The sequence below is a fragment of the Monodon monoceros genome, unplaced genomic scaffold (genome assembly GCF_005190385.1).
Source record: "Monodon monoceros isolate NGI ecotype Baffin Bay Population unplaced genomic scaffold, NGI_Narwhal_1 Super_Scaffold_9, whole genome shotgun sequence".
Taxonomy (NCBI): domain Eukaryota; kingdom Metazoa; phylum Chordata; class Mammalia; order Artiodactyla; family Monodontidae; genus Monodon; species Monodon monoceros.
Genome location: NW_021703786.1, coordinates 32,399,911 through 32,418,798, shown reverse-complemented (window position 1 = coordinate 32,418,798; position 18,888 = coordinate 32,399,911). Strand labels below are relative to the sequence as shown.

The following is an 18,888-nucleotide window of genomic DNA, read 5'->3' as shown; positions in this document are numbered from 1 at the left end:
GGAAGAAGTAAAACTACCCCTATTTAAAGATAACATGAGCTTATACATAGAAAATCCAAAGCGATCCACACACACAAAAAATTATCAGAGCTATAAATGAGTTCTGCAAGGCTTCAGGATACAAGATAAATATACCCCCCCAATCCACTGTATTTCTATACACTAACAAAAAGCAATCTGAAAATGAAATTAAGAAGACAATTACATTTATAATAGCATCGATAAGAATGCTTAGGGATAAATTTAACCATGGAGGTGAAAAACTTGTACACTGAAAACTATAAAACATTACTGAAAGAAAGAAAAGACCAAAACAAATGAAAAGACATCCAATATTCATGGATTGAGTGACTTAATATTAAAATGACAACATGCCCCAAATTGATCTTCAGATTTAATGCAAACTCTATCAAAATCTCAGCTTTTTGGCAGAAATTGATGGGTCGATCTTAAAATTCGTATGGAAACATAAGGGACCCAGAATTGCTAATATAATCTTGACAGTGAAGGACAGAGTTGGAGGATTAACACTTCCTGAATTATTAAAAATTTATTACAGAGTTACATACTCAAGATTGTGTGGTACTAGCATAAGGATAGAAATATAGACCAATGGAATAGAGTTGAGAGTTCAGGAAAAAAACCCTCCCATTTACAGTCAATTGATTTTTAACAAGGATGCCAGGTCAATTCATAAGGAAAAGGAGACTGTTTTCAATAAATGGTGCTGGACAATTGGATATCTACATGCAAAGGAATGAAGTTGGACCCCTGTTTCACACCATATACAAAAGTTAATTCTAATGAATTAAATATTTAAACAAAACTGCCAAAACTATGAAACTCTTAGAAGAAAACAGGAGGCAATCTTTGCAACCCTGGATCAAGCAATGGTTTCTTAGATATGAAACCAAAATCACAAACAACGAAAGAAAAGAGATAAATTGTACTTCATTAAAATTTTTTAAATTTGTACTTCAAAGAACACCGTCAAGAAAGTGAAAAAACAATCCACGGAATGGGAGAACAAATTCCCAAATCGTATGTCTGATAAAGGACTTGTAAAATCAGATATATAAAGAATTCTTGCCACTCAAAAATAAAGTCACATAACCCAATTTAAAAATCAGGCAAAGGACTTTAATAGACATTTCTCTAAAGAAGATATATAAATGGCCAACAAACGCTTGAAAATAAGCTGAACATCATTAGCCATCAGTGAAACTTATATGTCTGATAAAGGACTTGTAAAATCAGATATATAAAGAATTCTTGCCACTCAAAAATAAAGTCACATAACCCAATTTAAAAATCAGGCAAAGGACTTTAATAGACATTTCTCTAAAGAAGATATATAAATGGCCAACAAACGCTTGAAAATAAGCTGAACATCATTAGCCATCAGTGAAACTTATATCAAAACCACAATGACACACCATTTAACACCTGCTAGGATAGCTATAATCAAGTCAGATAATAACAAGAGTTGATGAGAATGTGAAAAGTCAGAATCCTCATTCACTGCCGGTGGGAATGTAAAAACTGTGCAGCTACTCTGGAAAACAGTTCAGCAGTTCCTCAAATGGTTAAACACACATTTACCATATGACCCAGCAATTCCACTCCTACGTATACACCCAAGAGAATTGAAAATAACGTCCACATAAAAGCCTGTACACAAATGTTCACTGAAACATTTTTCACAATAGCCCAAAATGTCCATGAACTGATAAATGGATAAACAAAATGTGTTATATTTTGCTTATCAATGGAATATTCTTTGGCCATAAAAAGGAGTAAAGTACTGGTACATATATAATTACATAGATTAACTTTATTTTTTTTTATTATTATTTTTTTAAATTTATTTTTGGTTGTGTTGTATCTTTGTTGCTGCGTGTGGGCTTTCTCTAGTTGTGGCGAGCGGAGGCTACTCTTCATTGCAGTGCGCAGGCTTCTCATTGCGGTAGCTTCTCTCATTGTGGAGCATGGGCTCTAGGCACGCGGGCTTCAGTAGTTGCAGCACGCGGGCTCAGTAGTTGTGGCTCATGGGCTCTAGAGCACAGGCTCAGTAGTTGTGGCGCACTGGCTCAGTTGCTCCGCGGCATGTGGGATCTTCCCGGACCAGGGATCGAACCCGTGTCCCCTGCATTGGCAGGTGGATTCTCAACCACTGCGCCACCAGGGAAGCCCCCATAGATTAACTTTAAAAACATTATATTAAGTGGAAGACACCAGTTACAGAGGACCACATGTTATAAAGTTCCACATATACCTAAATATCTATCTATCTATCAATCTACAGCGAAAGGGGCCAAAATAGGAGAATCTATAGAAAGAAAGTAGATTAGGGGCTTAAGGGGTCGAAAAGACATGGGGAGAGGCAACTGCTAAAGGGTACAGAGTTCCTTTTTCCTTTTGAGGGTGATAAAAATGTTCTAAAATTGACTGTGGTGATGGCTGCCCAACTCTGTAAGTAAACTAAAAACCACACTCATCTGTGTACTTTACAATGGGTGAATTATACAGTATGTGAATTATATCTCAATAAAGCTGTTCCCAAAATATGTTATTAGGTATATTTATAATGGTTATAACAAATGTTAATTTTTCAAGCATCGTCTGGTACACACCGAGGAGCATGTCACGCCAGGTTCCTTTTTAGTCTTTAGGTGGGGACTCGGGTAAACCCTCAGAGTGTATTAAGGCAGCAGAAGACCCAGGTTATGGACCGTCATGTGGCGTTACCGAGATGTCCACATGTTATACGGCACACAGGTCGCAGCGATGACGTCATGGTTATCTCTAGTGACATAAACTGCTTGTGTATCACCAACAAGCAGATGCCATAAGGACCTAGAGTCAGAAGAGAGACACGCTCCCCCAGCTACCAGCCAGCCCTTGGTGGGGGGGTGGTCTCCACATGCTGCAGCCACAGCCGCCTGCACCCTCAACCCAGCTGCTGGGGGTGTTAACAGCTCCCGAGGTTCGAGTGCCGGCTGCCCAGAAGAGACTGACCTTCTCGGCTGTGTACTGCTCAAGGCAACCCCATTTTACAGATGAGGAAACTGAGGCTAAAGAAGAAAGCTTGAGGGACTTCCCTGGTGGCGCAGTGGTTGGGAGTCCGCCTGCCGATGCGGGGGACGCAGGTTCGTGCCCCGGTCCGGGACGATCCCGCGTGCCGCAGAGCAGCTGGGCCCGTGAGCCATGGCCGCTGAGCCTGCGCGTCCGGAGCCTGTGCTCCGCGGCGGGAGAGGCCACAGCAGTGAGAGGCCCGCGTACCGCAAAAAAATAAAAAGAAGAAAACTTGAGTTTGAACACTGCCTGTGTTTAGACCCCAGAGAACAGTAACCCTTTGTAATCACGGGGCTGCTCCCTGAACCTGGATGGAAGCTGGGGCCACCAGGAGCCCGCAAACTGTGCACCTCCTGCCCCTGCCCCAGGTTCAGACCTGGGTCCTCGGGGCTGCCCACCTGCCTGGCTGAAGAGGGAATGTGGATGCAGGAGGCCAACCATGAGAGGTTCACTTGGTCACACAGCAACTGATGGAAAAGTCTGGAATCACAGACCTTTATATGTACATATTCAACATCACCTCACCTGGCATCACCGCAGCTCCTCGACGCTCACTTTTTCTCCCCCAATTTCTTTCTGCTCTCCTTCATGCAGGGCTGAGTGACCGGGGCAGCCACTCAGGGGCCTGGGCACCAGGAAGGTCAGGGTCGGACACACACTCCCCAGGCACCCGGCCAAGATCAAGTGGGGCCCTGGGAGCCTATGAGGGTCTGCACTCCTCCAGAAAGCACCCCTGCCTTAAATAGTAGATAAAAAGCACCATGACAACGTTCCTCAAGAAACTAAAAATCAAATTCCCACGTGATACAGCAATTCCACCTCTGGGCACACACACTAAAGAATTGAAAGTAGGGTCTCAAAGAGATATTTGTGCACCCGTGTTCACAGCAGCATTATTTACAACAGCTAGGCTAAGAGGTGGAGGCAACCCAAGTGTCCGTCGGCAGAGGAATGGATAAACAAAATGTGGTCCATACATACAACGGAATATTATTCAGCCTTCAAAAGGAAGGAAATTCTAACACATGCTACAACACAGGTGAACCTTGAGGACATTGTGCTCAGTGAAATAAGCTCAGTGAAATGTGCTCAGTGAAATGATTCCCTTTCTGAGATCCCTATAGAGTAAGTAGTCAACTTCCTAGGGACAGAAAGTAGAGTGGTGGTTGCCTGGGGCTGGGGGAGGGGGATGGGGGATTGTTGTTTATGGGGACAGGGTTTTGATTTTTTTAAGATGAGAAGAGCTCTTCGGGCTTCCCTGGTGGTGCAGTGGTTAAGAATCCACCTGCCAATGCAGGGGACATGGGTTCGAGCCCTGGCCCAGGAAGATCCCACGTGCTGCGGAGCGACTAAGCCCGTGCGCCACAACTACTGAGCCCACATGCCACAACTACTGAAGCCCACGCACCTAGAGCCTGTGCTCTGCAACAAGAGAAGCCACCGCAATGAGAAGCCTGCGCACCGCAACAAAGAGTAGCCCCCGCTCACCACAACTAGAGAAAGCCCGCACACAGCAACGAAGACCCAACGCAGCCAAAAACAAAAACAAAAAAGATGAAAAGAGTTCTGGAGATGAAGAATACACTTAAACATGGTTAATTTTATGCTATGTATAGTCTACCACAATTACAAATTTTAAAAATAAAATGAAACAAAACACCATGACAGGTTGAGAGAGACATCACAGAACAAAGGAAAAAGCTTTTTTCCTGCTTTTTGAACAAGAGAGCCTGCATTTTCATTTTGCGTGAGGTCCTGCCAATTATGTGGTCGTTTGCCCTCCTGTAATAAAAAGTTTGTTTCGTTGTCATTCACCTGCAGTGAAATGCTGGCCTTAAGAGGATACATCCTCTGAAGCGGTGCCTCTCTCCCCTGACTGAGGAAAGCCGCGGCCTTGGGAAGCATAAACCCCTTCGGAAGGGACAGTGGGAACGGCGGGGTGGGGGGGTCCCCTAAGCCTTTCTTCTCCGCTTTCCTTCTAGAACCGTGGTTCTCATGCCATGGGGTGCAACCCAGCACAGGGGACCCTGCTGAAAATGCTGATTTGCCCTCCCACACCCCACCCTGAGATGGTCAAGGGCGAAAGCTGGCCCGGAGGGGGCTGAGGTCAATGTGCCAAACAGAAGGCTCGGGCCGCAGCAGTTCCAGGTGCCAGGCTGGGTCAAGGGGCATTTTGGCCAGTGGTCTTGAGCAGGCAGCAATGGTCTGACATTAGGGAACGATGTGGCCTTGGGCAGGTCACTGTCCTTCTGTTTCTCTCCTGCATGAAATGAGGCTCTCTGAGGCCTCTGGCAGAGCCAATGCCAAGTCAGAAGGTCATCACGCATTTGTAACATGACGTTTGTAACTTGGCCTCTGTGACTATTTTCATCGCCTCCCCCTTCCCTGCACTGAAAGCTAAGTCAGGCCCTCAGTCTCCTGCAAAACCTCACCCCACCCCCTGCGCAGGTCCAGGGCCACCTCCGACTCCCCTACCTGCAGGCAGGCAGGCATGACATCATGCAAACAGGGAGTTGGGTGGAGGCCCCCAGCCCTCGGTTCTGGACAGAACTAAAAACCCGACGACCTATCTGACGGACTTACACCAAAGAAAGGAAATTTGTCTTTTAAGAACAAGTGAGAAGCCGATGACTGAAGTCCCAAAGAATTTTGTGGTTGGACCTTTTTTTCTGTTGTTTGTTTTCTGGCACAATCTGTCTCTGTTTCTGAGCCGAGGGCCGTGTTCCCCGTGACAAAGGCCTCTTTCTTATGACAGCTTAATAGCTCCAGTGCAGGGGACAGCCCAGACTCCCGCGGGCCGGCGTCTGAAGGCGGCCTCTCAAGAAAGGAGAAAGCTGCTGCTTTCCCCCGGTTGGGTTCAAATTGAACCGAGAGAGGCCTAAGGAAAAAAAAACAAAACAAAACAAAGCAAAACAAAACAAAACCTGAGCCTCCTTTTGAAATAGGAAATGAAGACCAGCAAAGGGGTGGGGATAACAAAATGCATCGGGATACAGAAAAGGATGGATTCAAGAGTCATGCTCAGAGCTTTCCGTCCACTGCAGGAGGAGGTGAAGAAAGCCCAGTGGGGCTCGGAAGATGTGGATGGAGACTGGGGAGACCCTATCTATCGGTTCCCTGTGGCCACTGTAACCAAGGACCACAGATTGGGTGGCGTAAGACAACAGAGATTTATTCTCACGGTCCTGGAGGCTAGATGCTCAAAAAGCAAGGTGTCAGCAGGGCCACGCTCCCTCTGAAATCTCTAGGGAAGGATCCTTCCTTAGCTCTTCCAGCTTCGGGTGGCGGCTGGTAGCATTTCTTGGCCTCTGGCTGTGTCACTCTGATCTCTGGTTCCATCACCACATGGCCGCCTCCCCTCGGGGTGTCTCTGCGTTGTCACCCAGCGTCCTCCTCTGTGTGTGACTTTTCTCCTTGTCGAATAAGGACACCAGTCGTATTGGATTTAGGGTCCACCCTAATCCACTGTGACCTGATCTTAACTCTGCATCTGCAAAGACCCTCCTGCCAACCAAGGTTACATTCCCGGTACTGGGGTTAGGACTCAACATTCTTTTCTGGGGGTGCCATTCTACTACAACACCGTCGTTCTAAAAACCCGCCCCCCCCCCACCTCCCCTTGTCCTGGAGCCTGTAGGCAGGTAACTCTTGCTGGGGAGCTCTAGCCTCCCAGTGACCCAGCCCACCCGTCCGTCCACTTTCCAGGAGGTGAGGCTGGAAGTTGGTCATGACCTAGCAGCCGCCCGGAGCATCTTGGTGCCATCTCTTTGCACTGCTCTCTTCTCTCTCCCTCTCCCCTCAGCCCTTGCTGCCTGGAGGCACCTGGCAAGGGTGACGGTTCCCAACTGTGGCAACAAATGCCAGGACTGATGTGCCACACGATCTTGAACATGTATGTTTGCTGCTAGTGAGGCTGGCTGGAAACCTGCCCCTCCCTGAAGAGATTTCACATCTGCTTCTGTTTCCCAACTCGCCCAATGAGACATGATTTTAAAGCCACACTGGACAGTGGAATCAGAACTCCTAGAGCCGACGCTTGGGAAATTACACACTTTTTACAACGGCGCTGACCTCCTTTCCCACCCCACTTTGGGGGGCAGTTTTCAAGCCTCTACAGTCACAGGAGGCAGGAGGATGTCAGGGTTAAGGGCACAGGCTGCAGGGCCAGGCTGCCTGGGCTCAAATCCTGCCTCTGCCCTCACTCCCTTGTCCCTTTGGGCACATCCTGCATCTGTAAAATGGGCACAGTGATTTCTCCCTCACAGGGGGCTTTAAGGATTAGTGAATTCCCCAGGAGTCAAGGAGCACAGGATCTGCACGTGGAAAGCACTCAGTAAATGTTAGCTTTCGTGACTGTCCCATGATTGCCAGAGGCAAGGGTGGGGTGAGAGAGCCAGCAGGGGCAGAGGTGTTAATTCACTGGCTTCCCAAAACATGCCACCTGCCGTAAGCATGACCTCAGGGAAAGTTCCCGGGCTCTGTGTCCTCCCCTCTTTACTGGGATGGCAGTAAAGACTGAGCAGTGCATGTAAACAGCCCCTAAAGGCAGCCACTAGTGCCACGTGGTGAACCCGCCGATGCGCCCAAGCTGCCTCTCCGGCAAAATGCAGCGCAGTCAACACCGGCCGCGCAACTGAACACGGCCCACGGCTCCGTAAAGCACAGTTGCTCTCGGCCTCGCGCCGCTTGTAACAAGCTGTCCAGGAGGGTGGACCGGGCAGCGATGGGACTAGAGGAGGGAAAAGTCTGTGTCACCTCCAGCGCCTGGGAAAGCCACAGAGAACCGACGCTGCTGTTCTCAAAGAGCCTTGCGGGGTCCGAGCCTGCCCTGAAGCCTGCTTCACGCTAAACGGTGCACGTTGTGTAGAGATCGGTCCCCCGTGCCGAGACGGCCAACCCTGTCGCCAGGGACTTGGGTGGAGGCGGCCGGGGGGCCGTGGAGGGGGAGGGGCCCGGCATAAACGGCTGCTTGTGCTGCAGATGGAGAGGGGCTGCCTCCGGGCAGACACAGGAGGGCACTCAGGCCCCTCCTTGTTCTGGGCGTGTCACTTGTGTGCTGACAGGGCGGGGCCTGAGAGTGATTCCAGGGAACTGGGCGCGGGGGGCGGGGCAAGAGGGAAGCAGCAGCTCGTGCCGTCTGGAGGGGGCTGCCCACTAGAAAACCATCTGCAGAATTCAGGCGGGCCGTCGAGGCCAGGTGCCTGGATCCCTGGTCCTGGGTCCCCTGCAGGGTAGAGAAGAGGCTCCAGGTGAGGGTGCGGGATGGACAAATAGCTACATTCACTGAGCAAGCCCAGAGCAAGAGACACCCGGCACGCCAACCCCGTGCTGAGACGCGACAGCAAAGTCAGCCTGGGAGGGCCAAGGCGGGGGGGCGGGGACAGAGGGGAGGGTACTAAGGTCTAGTGTCGGGCATGCAGCCCACGACACGGGAGAGCAGACGCAACACCTAGAGACCACGGAGGCCTGGAGCCGGACCTCTGGCCTGCGTGCTGGGTCCACACAGACTGTGGAAGCCACTTCTGAACTGGTTCTCTTTTGGGGGGCAGGGGGAGGTGAGGGGGGACAGGGAGCTCTTGTCCTGGAGCCCGGGCTGGGACAGGGGTGGGCTGGGCATCTCTCTGGAGTGTAGTGTCTGAAACAGGCAGGCCAGGAAGCAAACATCACAGCCGCATCATATACAGCCTTCCTACATGCCGGCCCTGTGCCGGGGCTTTGCGCGTATAAACTCAGGTAATTCTCAGAACGGCCCGTTGAGGTAGAAACGATTATTATTCTTATTTCGCAGATTAGGAAACAGAGGAACACGAGAAAAAAAAAAAAAAGCAACGCATCAAAGTCGCACAGCCGGTAAGTGGCAGAGCCGGGGTGTGCAGCCAGGCTGCCTAGCTCCGGAATCCAGCCTGTTCCATACTCTCCCCCCCACCCCCAACCACACACCTACTCAAAAGGGTCTGCAGCAAAGGAAGCTCAGCGGGAAGCGAGACCTTCCTGCCCACTCCCCGCGGGCTCTGTCACTCAGCCTCTCATGGTGGCCAAAGCACCTCACAGGCCACCAGATGCTCCAGGAAAGGGCTAGGTCCTCAGCCAGAGACCTAGGAACATACCTGGCCCTTCGCCTTACCAGCTCTGAGGCTGTGGACAGAGCACCTCTCGGTGACTCAACTTTGTCTGTAAAATGGGGCAACTCACGGGTCCTTCCCCCATGAGTCTTCTCATGAAAAAGCCAACAAGAGAACGAAGGGCGAGGACAGCACAGAAGGGAGCACACAGCAAGGACACGGCGGGGACCACCTATGGTTGTAACACTCGGCATTCCTGTGGTTTAAGGCCCGAGAGGAAGGGGATCGGCCCTGGGAAGGGCTCCTGCTATGATGATGTTTGGTGAATGGAACTTTCAAGGTTAAAATAAACTCTTGGCCCAATCTGGATCCTTTTGTTTTGGCATAGAAGGTCATTTGTTAAACTCCCTTCCTCAAAGAGTTAAATTTAGAGTTACCATACGACCCAGCAATTCCACTGCTTGGTATGTACCCAAGAGAAATGCAAACCTATGTCCACACAAAAACCTGTATGCCAGTATTCACCGCAACACTATTTGTAATAGCCAAAATGCTGAAACAACACAAACCTCCGTCAACTAATGTGGTACGGCCATACGACAGAATATTCTTCAGCCATGAAAAGGAGTTACAACACGGCTGAACCCGGAAAACGTGATGCTAAGTGGAAGAACCCAGACATAAAAGACCACACATGGTTTGATTCCATTTACATGAAATGTGCTGAACAGGCAAATCCATAGAGACAGAAAGTAGACTCGTTCGTGGTTGCCAGGGCCTACGAGGAGGGAGGGAGGGGGACTGACTGCTCATGGGTATGGGGCTTCTTTTGGGGGTGACGAGAATGTTCCGGAAGCAGAGAGTGGTGACGGCTGCACAGCTCTGTGGCTGTGCCCTGGGAGAAGCGGGTGGATAGAAGGGAAGGATGCAGGAGGGGGGGATTAAGTCGCTCCCAGGTAGGATGCGGTGCTCAGCTCTTTACCGTCCCGTCTGGAAGCCGCCGGGGTTGACTCTGAGTTTGCTCACAGCTGGGTGACATGCGCCTGCATTCCAGGGCTCCGGGCTCAACGGTGCCATTCGGAGCCAGGTAGGAGGCTCCATTCCTGCTGCAGCATCCACCCTGCATGAACGGCGGGGATGGGGAAAGAGAAGGCAGCCTGGGAGCCACCCCTGTGGGCACCTGGCCTTCTGCCCAGAGTCCAAATGGGGTGGGGCTGGATGGATGGTGACAAGGTCGGAGTCGCGAGCTGCCCTCACAAGGCACTGCTCTGCCACCTCGTTCCCCAGAGGGCCACGTCCAATCCTGCAGCCCGAGCCAACAGCTCCGAGTCCCATGGGCGCCCCAGCTCAGAGCTGGGAGAGGGTGCTTTGCGCCTACCGCTTCCGGCTGCCGCCCCTGCCCTCTGGGAACGCGGCTGCGCCACATCACGAGGCCTGGGGAGCGCGGGTCCCGGTCCCCTTCCCCACCCCCATCCCCCCAGGGCATCCCCAGGGCCTCCCTGACTGGGTCCTCAGGGCTCCCCGCGTGCGCACGTGCGCAGCTGCCGGCAGGGGGAGCTCTACCCCCTCCCCACGTGTGAGCACCTGCTTTCTTCGCGGCCGTGGGAGCAGAGGACAAGGGTCTGGAGTCGCCTGTGTTCCTTGACTTCTCTCAGCTCACACCGCAAACCCCGTTTTGGGCAAATGAGCATATTTCATGGATATCCGTGTCAAGACTCACACCCTGATATTACCCTGTCCTATAGCCCCCATTTCCACACAGCAGCGGGAAAAAAATTAATTAAATGGAGTTTCGTCTCTTCCAGAATCAGATTCTTTCCCAAGCTAAATTGCTCTCTTTTTTGGATAAAACTAGTAATTCAGGAATCAGGAATCAAGATCCCTCCCAAGCTAAATTGCTCTCTTTTTTGGATAAAACTAGTAATTCAGGAATCAGGAATCAAGATCCCTCCCGAGGCTGTAACTTCCTCTCTCCCCTACCCACCTCTCCCGCAAGATGGCTTCTGTGTACACGGAAAGATGACAGGGAAGAAAAACACAAAAGAAAATAATAAAAAATATATCATCCTGGTTTAGAGAAACTGGATTTTCAACATAGATTAAAAGACAGTAGTAGTAAAAAAAAAAAAAAAAGACAGTAGTAGAATAAATTGGAGAGTCAAGGTCATCTTTTTGCATTAGCCAATGCGACTTAACGGACTAATTTGTATTGAGAACATAATTACATATTATTATTGCACAAGGTTTTCATGAATTTGAATGGAGCAAGAAAGAGAGAGAGAAGTAAGTTCCTGTCTGGGGTCAGAAAGGACTTTGTTCTATCCTGAGTTTACGGGCTAATTTTTGGTGATGGTGATTATTACAATTTCTAAGAGAGTGTGAGTGGCAGTGAGAGCAGCTTTCTCTCAACGCCATTACTTTGCAAAATATAAAAGGAGGCATTTCTACACCAGTCTTCACATGCCTGGGGGACACTTTTATTGTCCCACAAAGCCTGGTGGTCTTAGAACCACAGATGCAACCCACCTCTCTCATGTGACACACGTGGAAACTGAAACGTCGGTAGTAAGAGCCAAAGACGCGGGCAGATGGCCAGGTGCGTGTTACCCAGAGTCAAGCTATGACGCCCCACTACCGCACGGTGGCACTGTCTGCCAACCACCGCCTGCCCTCCACCACTGCCAAATGCTCTTAATAATTCAAGGTAAGGCGAGCAGCTGTGTGGGAGGACCAGAAAGAAGAAGTTTCGGGAAGGAGCTGTCAGTAGGTGAGTCTAGAATTCCAGGCAAGGTGGTTTCATGGGTTCAAGAGAAGGGCTTGTTTGCATACACTAAAATGGATCTGCTAAAGTGCCACCTGCTATTGCAAATAAGCAACAGTGCAAGAACTGACTTCCAATTCTGCTGACGTGATGGAAGGGAGGGGTGGTGGGGAGAACAGCATGGGTGTGGCTGGCCGAGTTAGAGTGTGTCCTCACGCCGGGGTTCCACGTCTCAGGCTAGAGACCACTCTCCAGGGAGCCTAGGCTGGGCTTTGGCTCCTGCCACCCCGCCGAATGGTGGGACCCAGTTCAGTGGGCAGGAGGGGGTCAAGATGGGCAGCCTTGAGGAAGAGATGGTCTCGTCTGGGAACTTGGTCCTGCCACAGGGAGGCCTGGGGACACTGGGAGAGTAGCCTGCTCCTTAAGAGACGCTTGGGCGAACTCTAATGAGAAGGCGCATCTTTTGTTTCCCTAAATCCCCTCCCTCCCCCTGCAACGTGTTTCCCTGAATAAACTTGAGCGGAAGTAGGTGGACAACTTGCACAGGTGGATGCACACATACGGGTCTACGCCCAGAGACGTACCCATCGACTGCTTGTCCTTGTTTCGAAACAACAGGCTGCTTGGCTGCTCAGGAGCTACTGTCTCAAACGAGTGCTGCTATTTCAACAGGCAGAACTGGTTTAGAAGCCAGGCAGAAAGATACACCCGACGTTTGCTTTACTCTTTGATCCGAGAGGCAAGCACACCCCTTAAAATTTATTTTGATGCCTGCATGTGTAACTCAAAGAGCTATGTTAGGTCCGAATGCAGGCTAAGCCACCAGGCATCCTTTACTAAGTGTCTGGGTGTTGATTAGCAGTGGCTGGTCGGGGCGCTCAGCCTGTGCTCTGTGGCTTCTGTGTGGTGCGCCGTGAGGTGTGCGGCCAGCGTCCTCTGCCCGAGCCTGCTCCGGGATGCCTGCGGTGCCTGTCGGTCAGGGTGTGCTCCTGGATTACAAACGCCTCTCGACTTGTGCTTAAGTCAAAGCTTAAGTAGGAAGCAACGCGTGAAGCGAAATGTTGAAGCATAAATCACCTTGCTCTCCCTGCTGGTTTGAATTATGCCTGCGACTGAGCTAAGTGAGTGCCTTTCCGGAGCACGCGTGCGCTGGATGTAATGACACTTCAGAAAGGAAAAACCGCTGAAGCAGCCAACTCCCCAAGGACAGGAGGTCTGAAGAATTTCTTTGCGGTGAAACCCAAAGAAATTGCTGTGGGACCAGATCAGAAAGAAGAAAGCCGTGTTTCCCTTGAACTACAGGCTGGCCTTTGCTGGCTGAGACTCGTCATCCTTCAGGGGACGCTGAATTCTGAAGGGATCCCCCGACGATGTAGGCTATCTAGCGCAGGAGGAAGGTGGACCAGGTGGAAGAGGGCCGGGGGGGGGGGCCAGAGGCACTCCATATACATGATGAAGTAACAGCATCAGAACACTAGATGGCAGGAGCCGTACGCAAATTACATGCTGGGGACCTACCTGTCCTCTTTCCCGGTGTCAGAGCCTTTGATGGGGAACTTGGGCATGGCTGTGTTCCGATAAAGTTTCATTCACAGAAGAGTGTGGGGGCCAGATTTGTCCCACAATCTGCCGACCCCTCCACTAAATGAGCAGAGAACTCTCTCTGGCTCAGCTAGCTTGGTCCACAGGCCCCAGGCATTTGCCAGCTAACTCTTTTCTTTTCCCGAATCCATGCAGACACCCATCCCTCCTTCCCTCTCAGCCCCTTTCAGCTTCCTATGTGATTACTTATGTCTCCCGCACTTGAATTCTCCCTCCCACACGACAACGGAATCGGTTGACAAATGCTGCCTGTTTGTTCTGCGCTTCAAATGCTTTCTTCCCACCAATCTCTCTTCATTCCCACCATCATCAACTCATCCCTTATCTTCTCCGCAGCTGCTATTAACACGTAGCAGTGGTGTCAATCGTATCTGTTCAACTGCTGGGTTCTTCGCACGGATCTGTCTACCTCTTCCCCCCAGAAGTATTCCGTTGAGCCAGATTAATGTTTAAGTCTCCTCTTGGGCTTCAACATTGCTGGGCACCGGAACCCACCAAGGCTGTCAGCCTCTTGCTGAAGAACGCACTTTTCCTTTGGCCTCCAGTCTTACTTCCATAAAGCGCCACATGAATCCCATCTCGGTGACATCACGCACCCGCCAGCTCACAGTACTAACTGACCTCATCACCTCCGCTTCTCCAGGTGGACAGCAGCCACGCTGCTGGTCTAAGGCCACCCGTTCTATGAAGCGCCCCTGAGATGGGGGAAGACCTTGCCCTTCGTCCACTGGTTTCTCAGGTCACTTGGTCCGCATCCCTCCCTGTGCTTATCTTATGGCACCTGAGGGTTTCACCGCCCACTAACCAATGATTTTAGCTATCTCTTTTGCTACTGATTTTCAATTACGCTGCTCTGAGGTCAGGGTGTGGTCTGAACGGTACTGATCTGACTTTCTCTGTGGCACAGCACCGTAATCAGTTTGGGGAAACATACACACGTGTGCTTGGCAAGAATGTTTACGTTTTTCTAGTTGCTGGGTTGGGGGTCTACATGTGTCCACGACGTACACTTGGTAACGCTTTATCGGTGTCAGACAGGGGCGTGGTGCTCCCCACCGTGACTGCAGTTCTGTCGGCTGTGCCCCGCGATGCTGACAATTTTTCTTGAGCATTTTGAGGCTGACGTTGCTAGAAGCGTACAGATGCGGGATCGTTCTGTCATCCCGGTATATTGTTTCTCTTTTCATTAAGTACTGACCTTTATTCTTTCTGTGGTTGTCTGCCGTAAAGTCAGCTTGGTCTGATACTGAAACTGTAATACCTGCTTTTTTTTTTTTTTTTTTTTTTTGCGGTACGCAGGCCTCCCACTGCTGTGGCCTCTCCCGTCGCGGAGCACAGGCTCCGGACGCGCAGGCTCAGCGGCCATGGCTCACAGGCCCAGCCCCTCCGCGGCACGTGGGATCCTCCCGGACCGGGGCACGAACCCGCGTCCCCTGCATCGGCAGGCGGAGTCCCACCTGCTTTCTTTGGATCAGCACTCACCTTGTGTCTTTTCATTCCTCTATCTGCCAGCTTTGCATGTTGTGCTTTAGGTGTGTCGCTTGTGAATTACATAGAATTGGAATTCTAAAAAGCAAAACCTCACTCCTTCAAAAAGATGTATTTAATCGTCAGATGACTGTTTTTGCACCCCTCCCCTCAGTATTAGCCTGTTTTCTCCTTTTTTTTCTCGCTCCCTCCCTCCTTTCCCTCCCACGAAACCCCCGGTCTGCAGCATGAGCTAAGGGCGGAGAAGGCTTACGAGCCTTGCCTGGGGGCTGTTCTGACTTTTACCACTGAAGAGTAAGATCAGAGGAATCTGAAAGGAAGCACCCAAATCACAAACTATATACGGATTTGTAAGTGGGGAAGACAGGCTGAAGGAGAGGGTCTGCATGAGGTCACCCTCTTTCCCTCTCTGTGGCCTGCATGGACATACTCTCCCCCCACCCCTACTTCTGATACCCTGGACACAGTGGCGATGGGGGCAAAGCTCTCAGGGCTCTGCCCACCAGCTGTGACAGGGGGTGGGTGGAGTGTAGGGGCATAAAAACACCCAAGGATGCTTGTTTATCAGAGGGTTTTATGAGGCTGAAAATACCCAGTCCAGCGCCCCAGCCCGATCCCAGCTGAAGAGTCCCGTTGAGGGTTTATGTAACTCAGAGAGGATCTGTCTGGTCTAGCGAAGGGGGGAGTTGGGTTGGAAAGGCTTTCGCTCTGCTTTCTTCAGAAACATAAAGATTAGCAGAAAGTGCATGGTGACAGGATAGAGGGACATCGGAGTTGACATTTTGAGATTGCAGGAGACATGGTGCCAACAGACAGGAAGCCTGGCCCGTGAGCGCAGTGCTGTCACTTGCCGGCACAGACATTTCTGGAGCACGTGCAGCTCCCCGAGCTCTGGGAGGACCTGGCGCTTGGATGCTTAAGGGGTCAGCCCCACGGGGCATGACGAATCACCATCAGCCCTGGATTTTGGTGACATTTCTTACATTCTAAAGGCTTCTCCCCATCCATGGCTCCTGTGATTTTCGCCATAGGCATCTTGTTACTGATGACCCTGGAGTCAGGGCGAGGAAGTGACTTGGGAGTCCGACAGGCAGGAAGAAGAATTAAGAACAGAGAAGATCTCAACCTAGAACTGCGCCAGCCCGCACGTGTGTTTGGGGCTTCATGGAGCAGACACGTCCCTCAACACGAAGCATTAGAATTCAGTGACTACAGCGACACACTGGGGCCCCAGAGCAGCTGAGGGAATCGAGAAAAGGAGGTGATGGGGTGTAAAGAGGCCCCACGCAAGGCTGGGGACGAGGGAAGAGGGGAGAAAGGAATTCCGTGAGGAATTAGTTCCTGGCAACCGTGATCCATAGACACAGGGCAGATCATTAAAGGAGGTGGTGCCATTGCCTTAGGCGGGTGAAAGGTAGAGTTTGAGATTATACCAATCAGAGGGCAGTGGAGTGAGAAATGTGTGGTTTCGATACAGAAACCAGTGGCCCCTGGACCATCTCTTTGACCCGAGTTATGTTTTCAAAATAATTGTGACTTCCAGCACCTTTTAGACAGTGTGCGTGCTGCCTGTTCAAAGTTCACATCTGTCCTCGCCACTCCCAACTGTCTCCACCTGCCTGTCTGCACTTATTTGCTACCTCTTGGTTCTCTACAGGCATCTGAGTTTGGCGCCCTTGGACAGAAGGCTCTACCCGCCCTCCTTCAGCCTGGAGGCTGTGGTATTCGTGGTTTTGTGGGCACAGGTGGACCAGGTAGCTTATCTCTATGACGCCTCTTTATGGTCCCAAGGCTGTAGCCTTATCTAGGCCCTGTAATTCAACAGAGGGAGAGGAAAGGAAGAATCTACAAGGCCTGCTGATTGTCTAGGGAAGACGAGGGGAAATAGGAAGCCAAGGATGACAGTGAGTTTGGCTTGGTCGACCGGGTACCAGGTGATGATGGGGTTTTGCATGACAGCAGATGGGGACAATAAGTTCAACTTTGGAGATGCTGGGTGCGGGGATCCTGCGGAACACCCAAGCGGAGACATATGGATGGTGGCCGGACCCGTAAGAATAAGTTCGGGAGGAAAATCTAGGCAGAAGATCAACCTGGGCATCACCAGCAAACGGACGGAAAATAAAGCCATGGGCATGGGGCAAAATCCCCAGAGAGAGTGCGCTAAGTGAGAAGAAAGGGTGCCCCAGAGATGGAGCGCTGGGGGACATCAATATTTCAGGACGGGCCGTAGGACACGAACCTGCAGAAGAGCCTGTGAAGAAGCAGACGGAAGGGGGAAGAAACCAGGAGAGGCCAGTGGCCAGAAAGGGAAAGCGAGGGCTTCTAAAGGAGAGAGCGGTGAGAAGCGTCAGCGGCTGCCTTCGAGGTGCAGCTGGCCCTCCGGGTCCTGCCATCCCCCCGCGGCTGAGTTCGTGGATGCGGAACCTGCAGGATCCGTGGATACTGAGGGCCGACTGTGGTACTCGAGCATTCGAGGATTTTGGTATCCGCCGGCGGGTCCTGGAACCATTCCCCCCCGGACACTGTCTTTATCATGTACTTATACATTTAATTTTTTTTTTTTTTTTTTTTTGCGGTACATGGGCCCCTCACCGCTGCGGCCCCTCCCGTCGCGGAGCACAGGCTCCAGACGCGCAGGCCCAGCGGCCACGGCCCATGGGCCCAGCCGCTCCCCGGCACGTGGGATCCCCCCGGATCGGGGCACGAACCCGCGTCCCCCGCATCGGCAGGCGGACTCCCAACCACTGCGCCACCAGGGAAGCCCATATACTTATACATTTAAAGCGTTTGGAGAACAGCATGGGATTATATCCATGGTTGGTTTTCAAAACGGTTACCCATCAGACAGCTCATTGGAAAAACGTGGTGTAAACCTGCTTCTTGATAGACTACCTCTCTCAGGCATGAGCTGCCCTGACCTCCTCCTCGCCTCCGCCAGTCAGACCTGGGGGGCTGGGGCTGCTGCACAGTTACGGGCAGACAGCTCACCCGAGAACAGGCACTTCCGGACACCACCGGGTGCAGTGCCACGCTCTAAGGCACTAGGTGTCGGCTTACCTGGCGCTCTCAAAGGTAGCAGATGCCGTCTTTTCTACAGCCCCAAATCCAACTCCAACAGCAAGACCCTCTGAAACAGACATAAAAAAATACGATGGGTTAGGAATCATTTTTCTATAATACATCCACGTAGAATCGAAGCTTGCTCAGAAGCCAAAGCCAGCAGACTCCTGTGGGCTGGATTAGCGCTGCTGTCCGTTCGGGGCTGGGTGAGGAACCAGTTACACACTTCATCACATCGGCAAATCCCCTGGTCTCCTTTGCATACTTTATAGCTACTCAACAGGCTTATACTTAATCAGCTGTTAAGAGCAAACAGTTTCTTCACGTCTTCCGTAAGAAATCCGAACAACAGTATTTTGATGTGACGCAATACAGGTTAAAAGCAGATCTTGCTAAGGCTAATCTCTGAAATGGGTGCACCGCTGTATTTGCAAATGCAAGTAAAAGAACTCCATAAAAAAATGGGTCTTACATTTTTTGGGCTTCCCCGGTGGCCCAGTGGTTAAGAATCCACCTGCCAATGCAGGGGACACAGGTTCGAGCCCTGGTCCAGGAAGATCCCACATGCTGGGGAGCAACAAAGCCCGTGCACCACAACTACTGAGGCTGCACTCTAGAACCCACGAGCCACAACTACTGAGCCCACGTGCCACAACTACTGAAGCCCGCGTGCCTAGAGCCCGTGCTCCGCAACAAGAGAAGCCACCGCAATGAGAAGCCCGCGCACCGCAATGAAGAGTAGCCCCCGCGCGCCGCAATGAAGACCCAATGGAGACAAAAATAAATAAATTTATTCTAGAAAAATGGATCTTACATTTTTAAATGTCATTGGATTTT

At 51.1% G+C, this 18,888-nt stretch overlaps 1 protein-coding gene across 4 annotated transcripts in view; it reads right to left on the bottom strand.

The window, feature by feature from the left end:
- Nucleotides 1-18,888, bottom strand: part of SLC39A11 (solute carrier family 39 member 11) — a 431,705-nt gene that overhangs the window by 50,764 nt on the left and 362,053 nt on the right. For all 4 annotated transcript variants that reach the window (XM_029210793.1, XM_029210794.1, XM_029210792.1 and 1 more), the window contains one exon: nt 18,049-18,118. In XM_029210793.1, the coding sequence (XP_029066626.1) occupies nt 18,049-18,118 (70 nt within the window). The remainder of the gene's footprint in view (nt 1-18,048; nt 18,119-18,888) is intronic.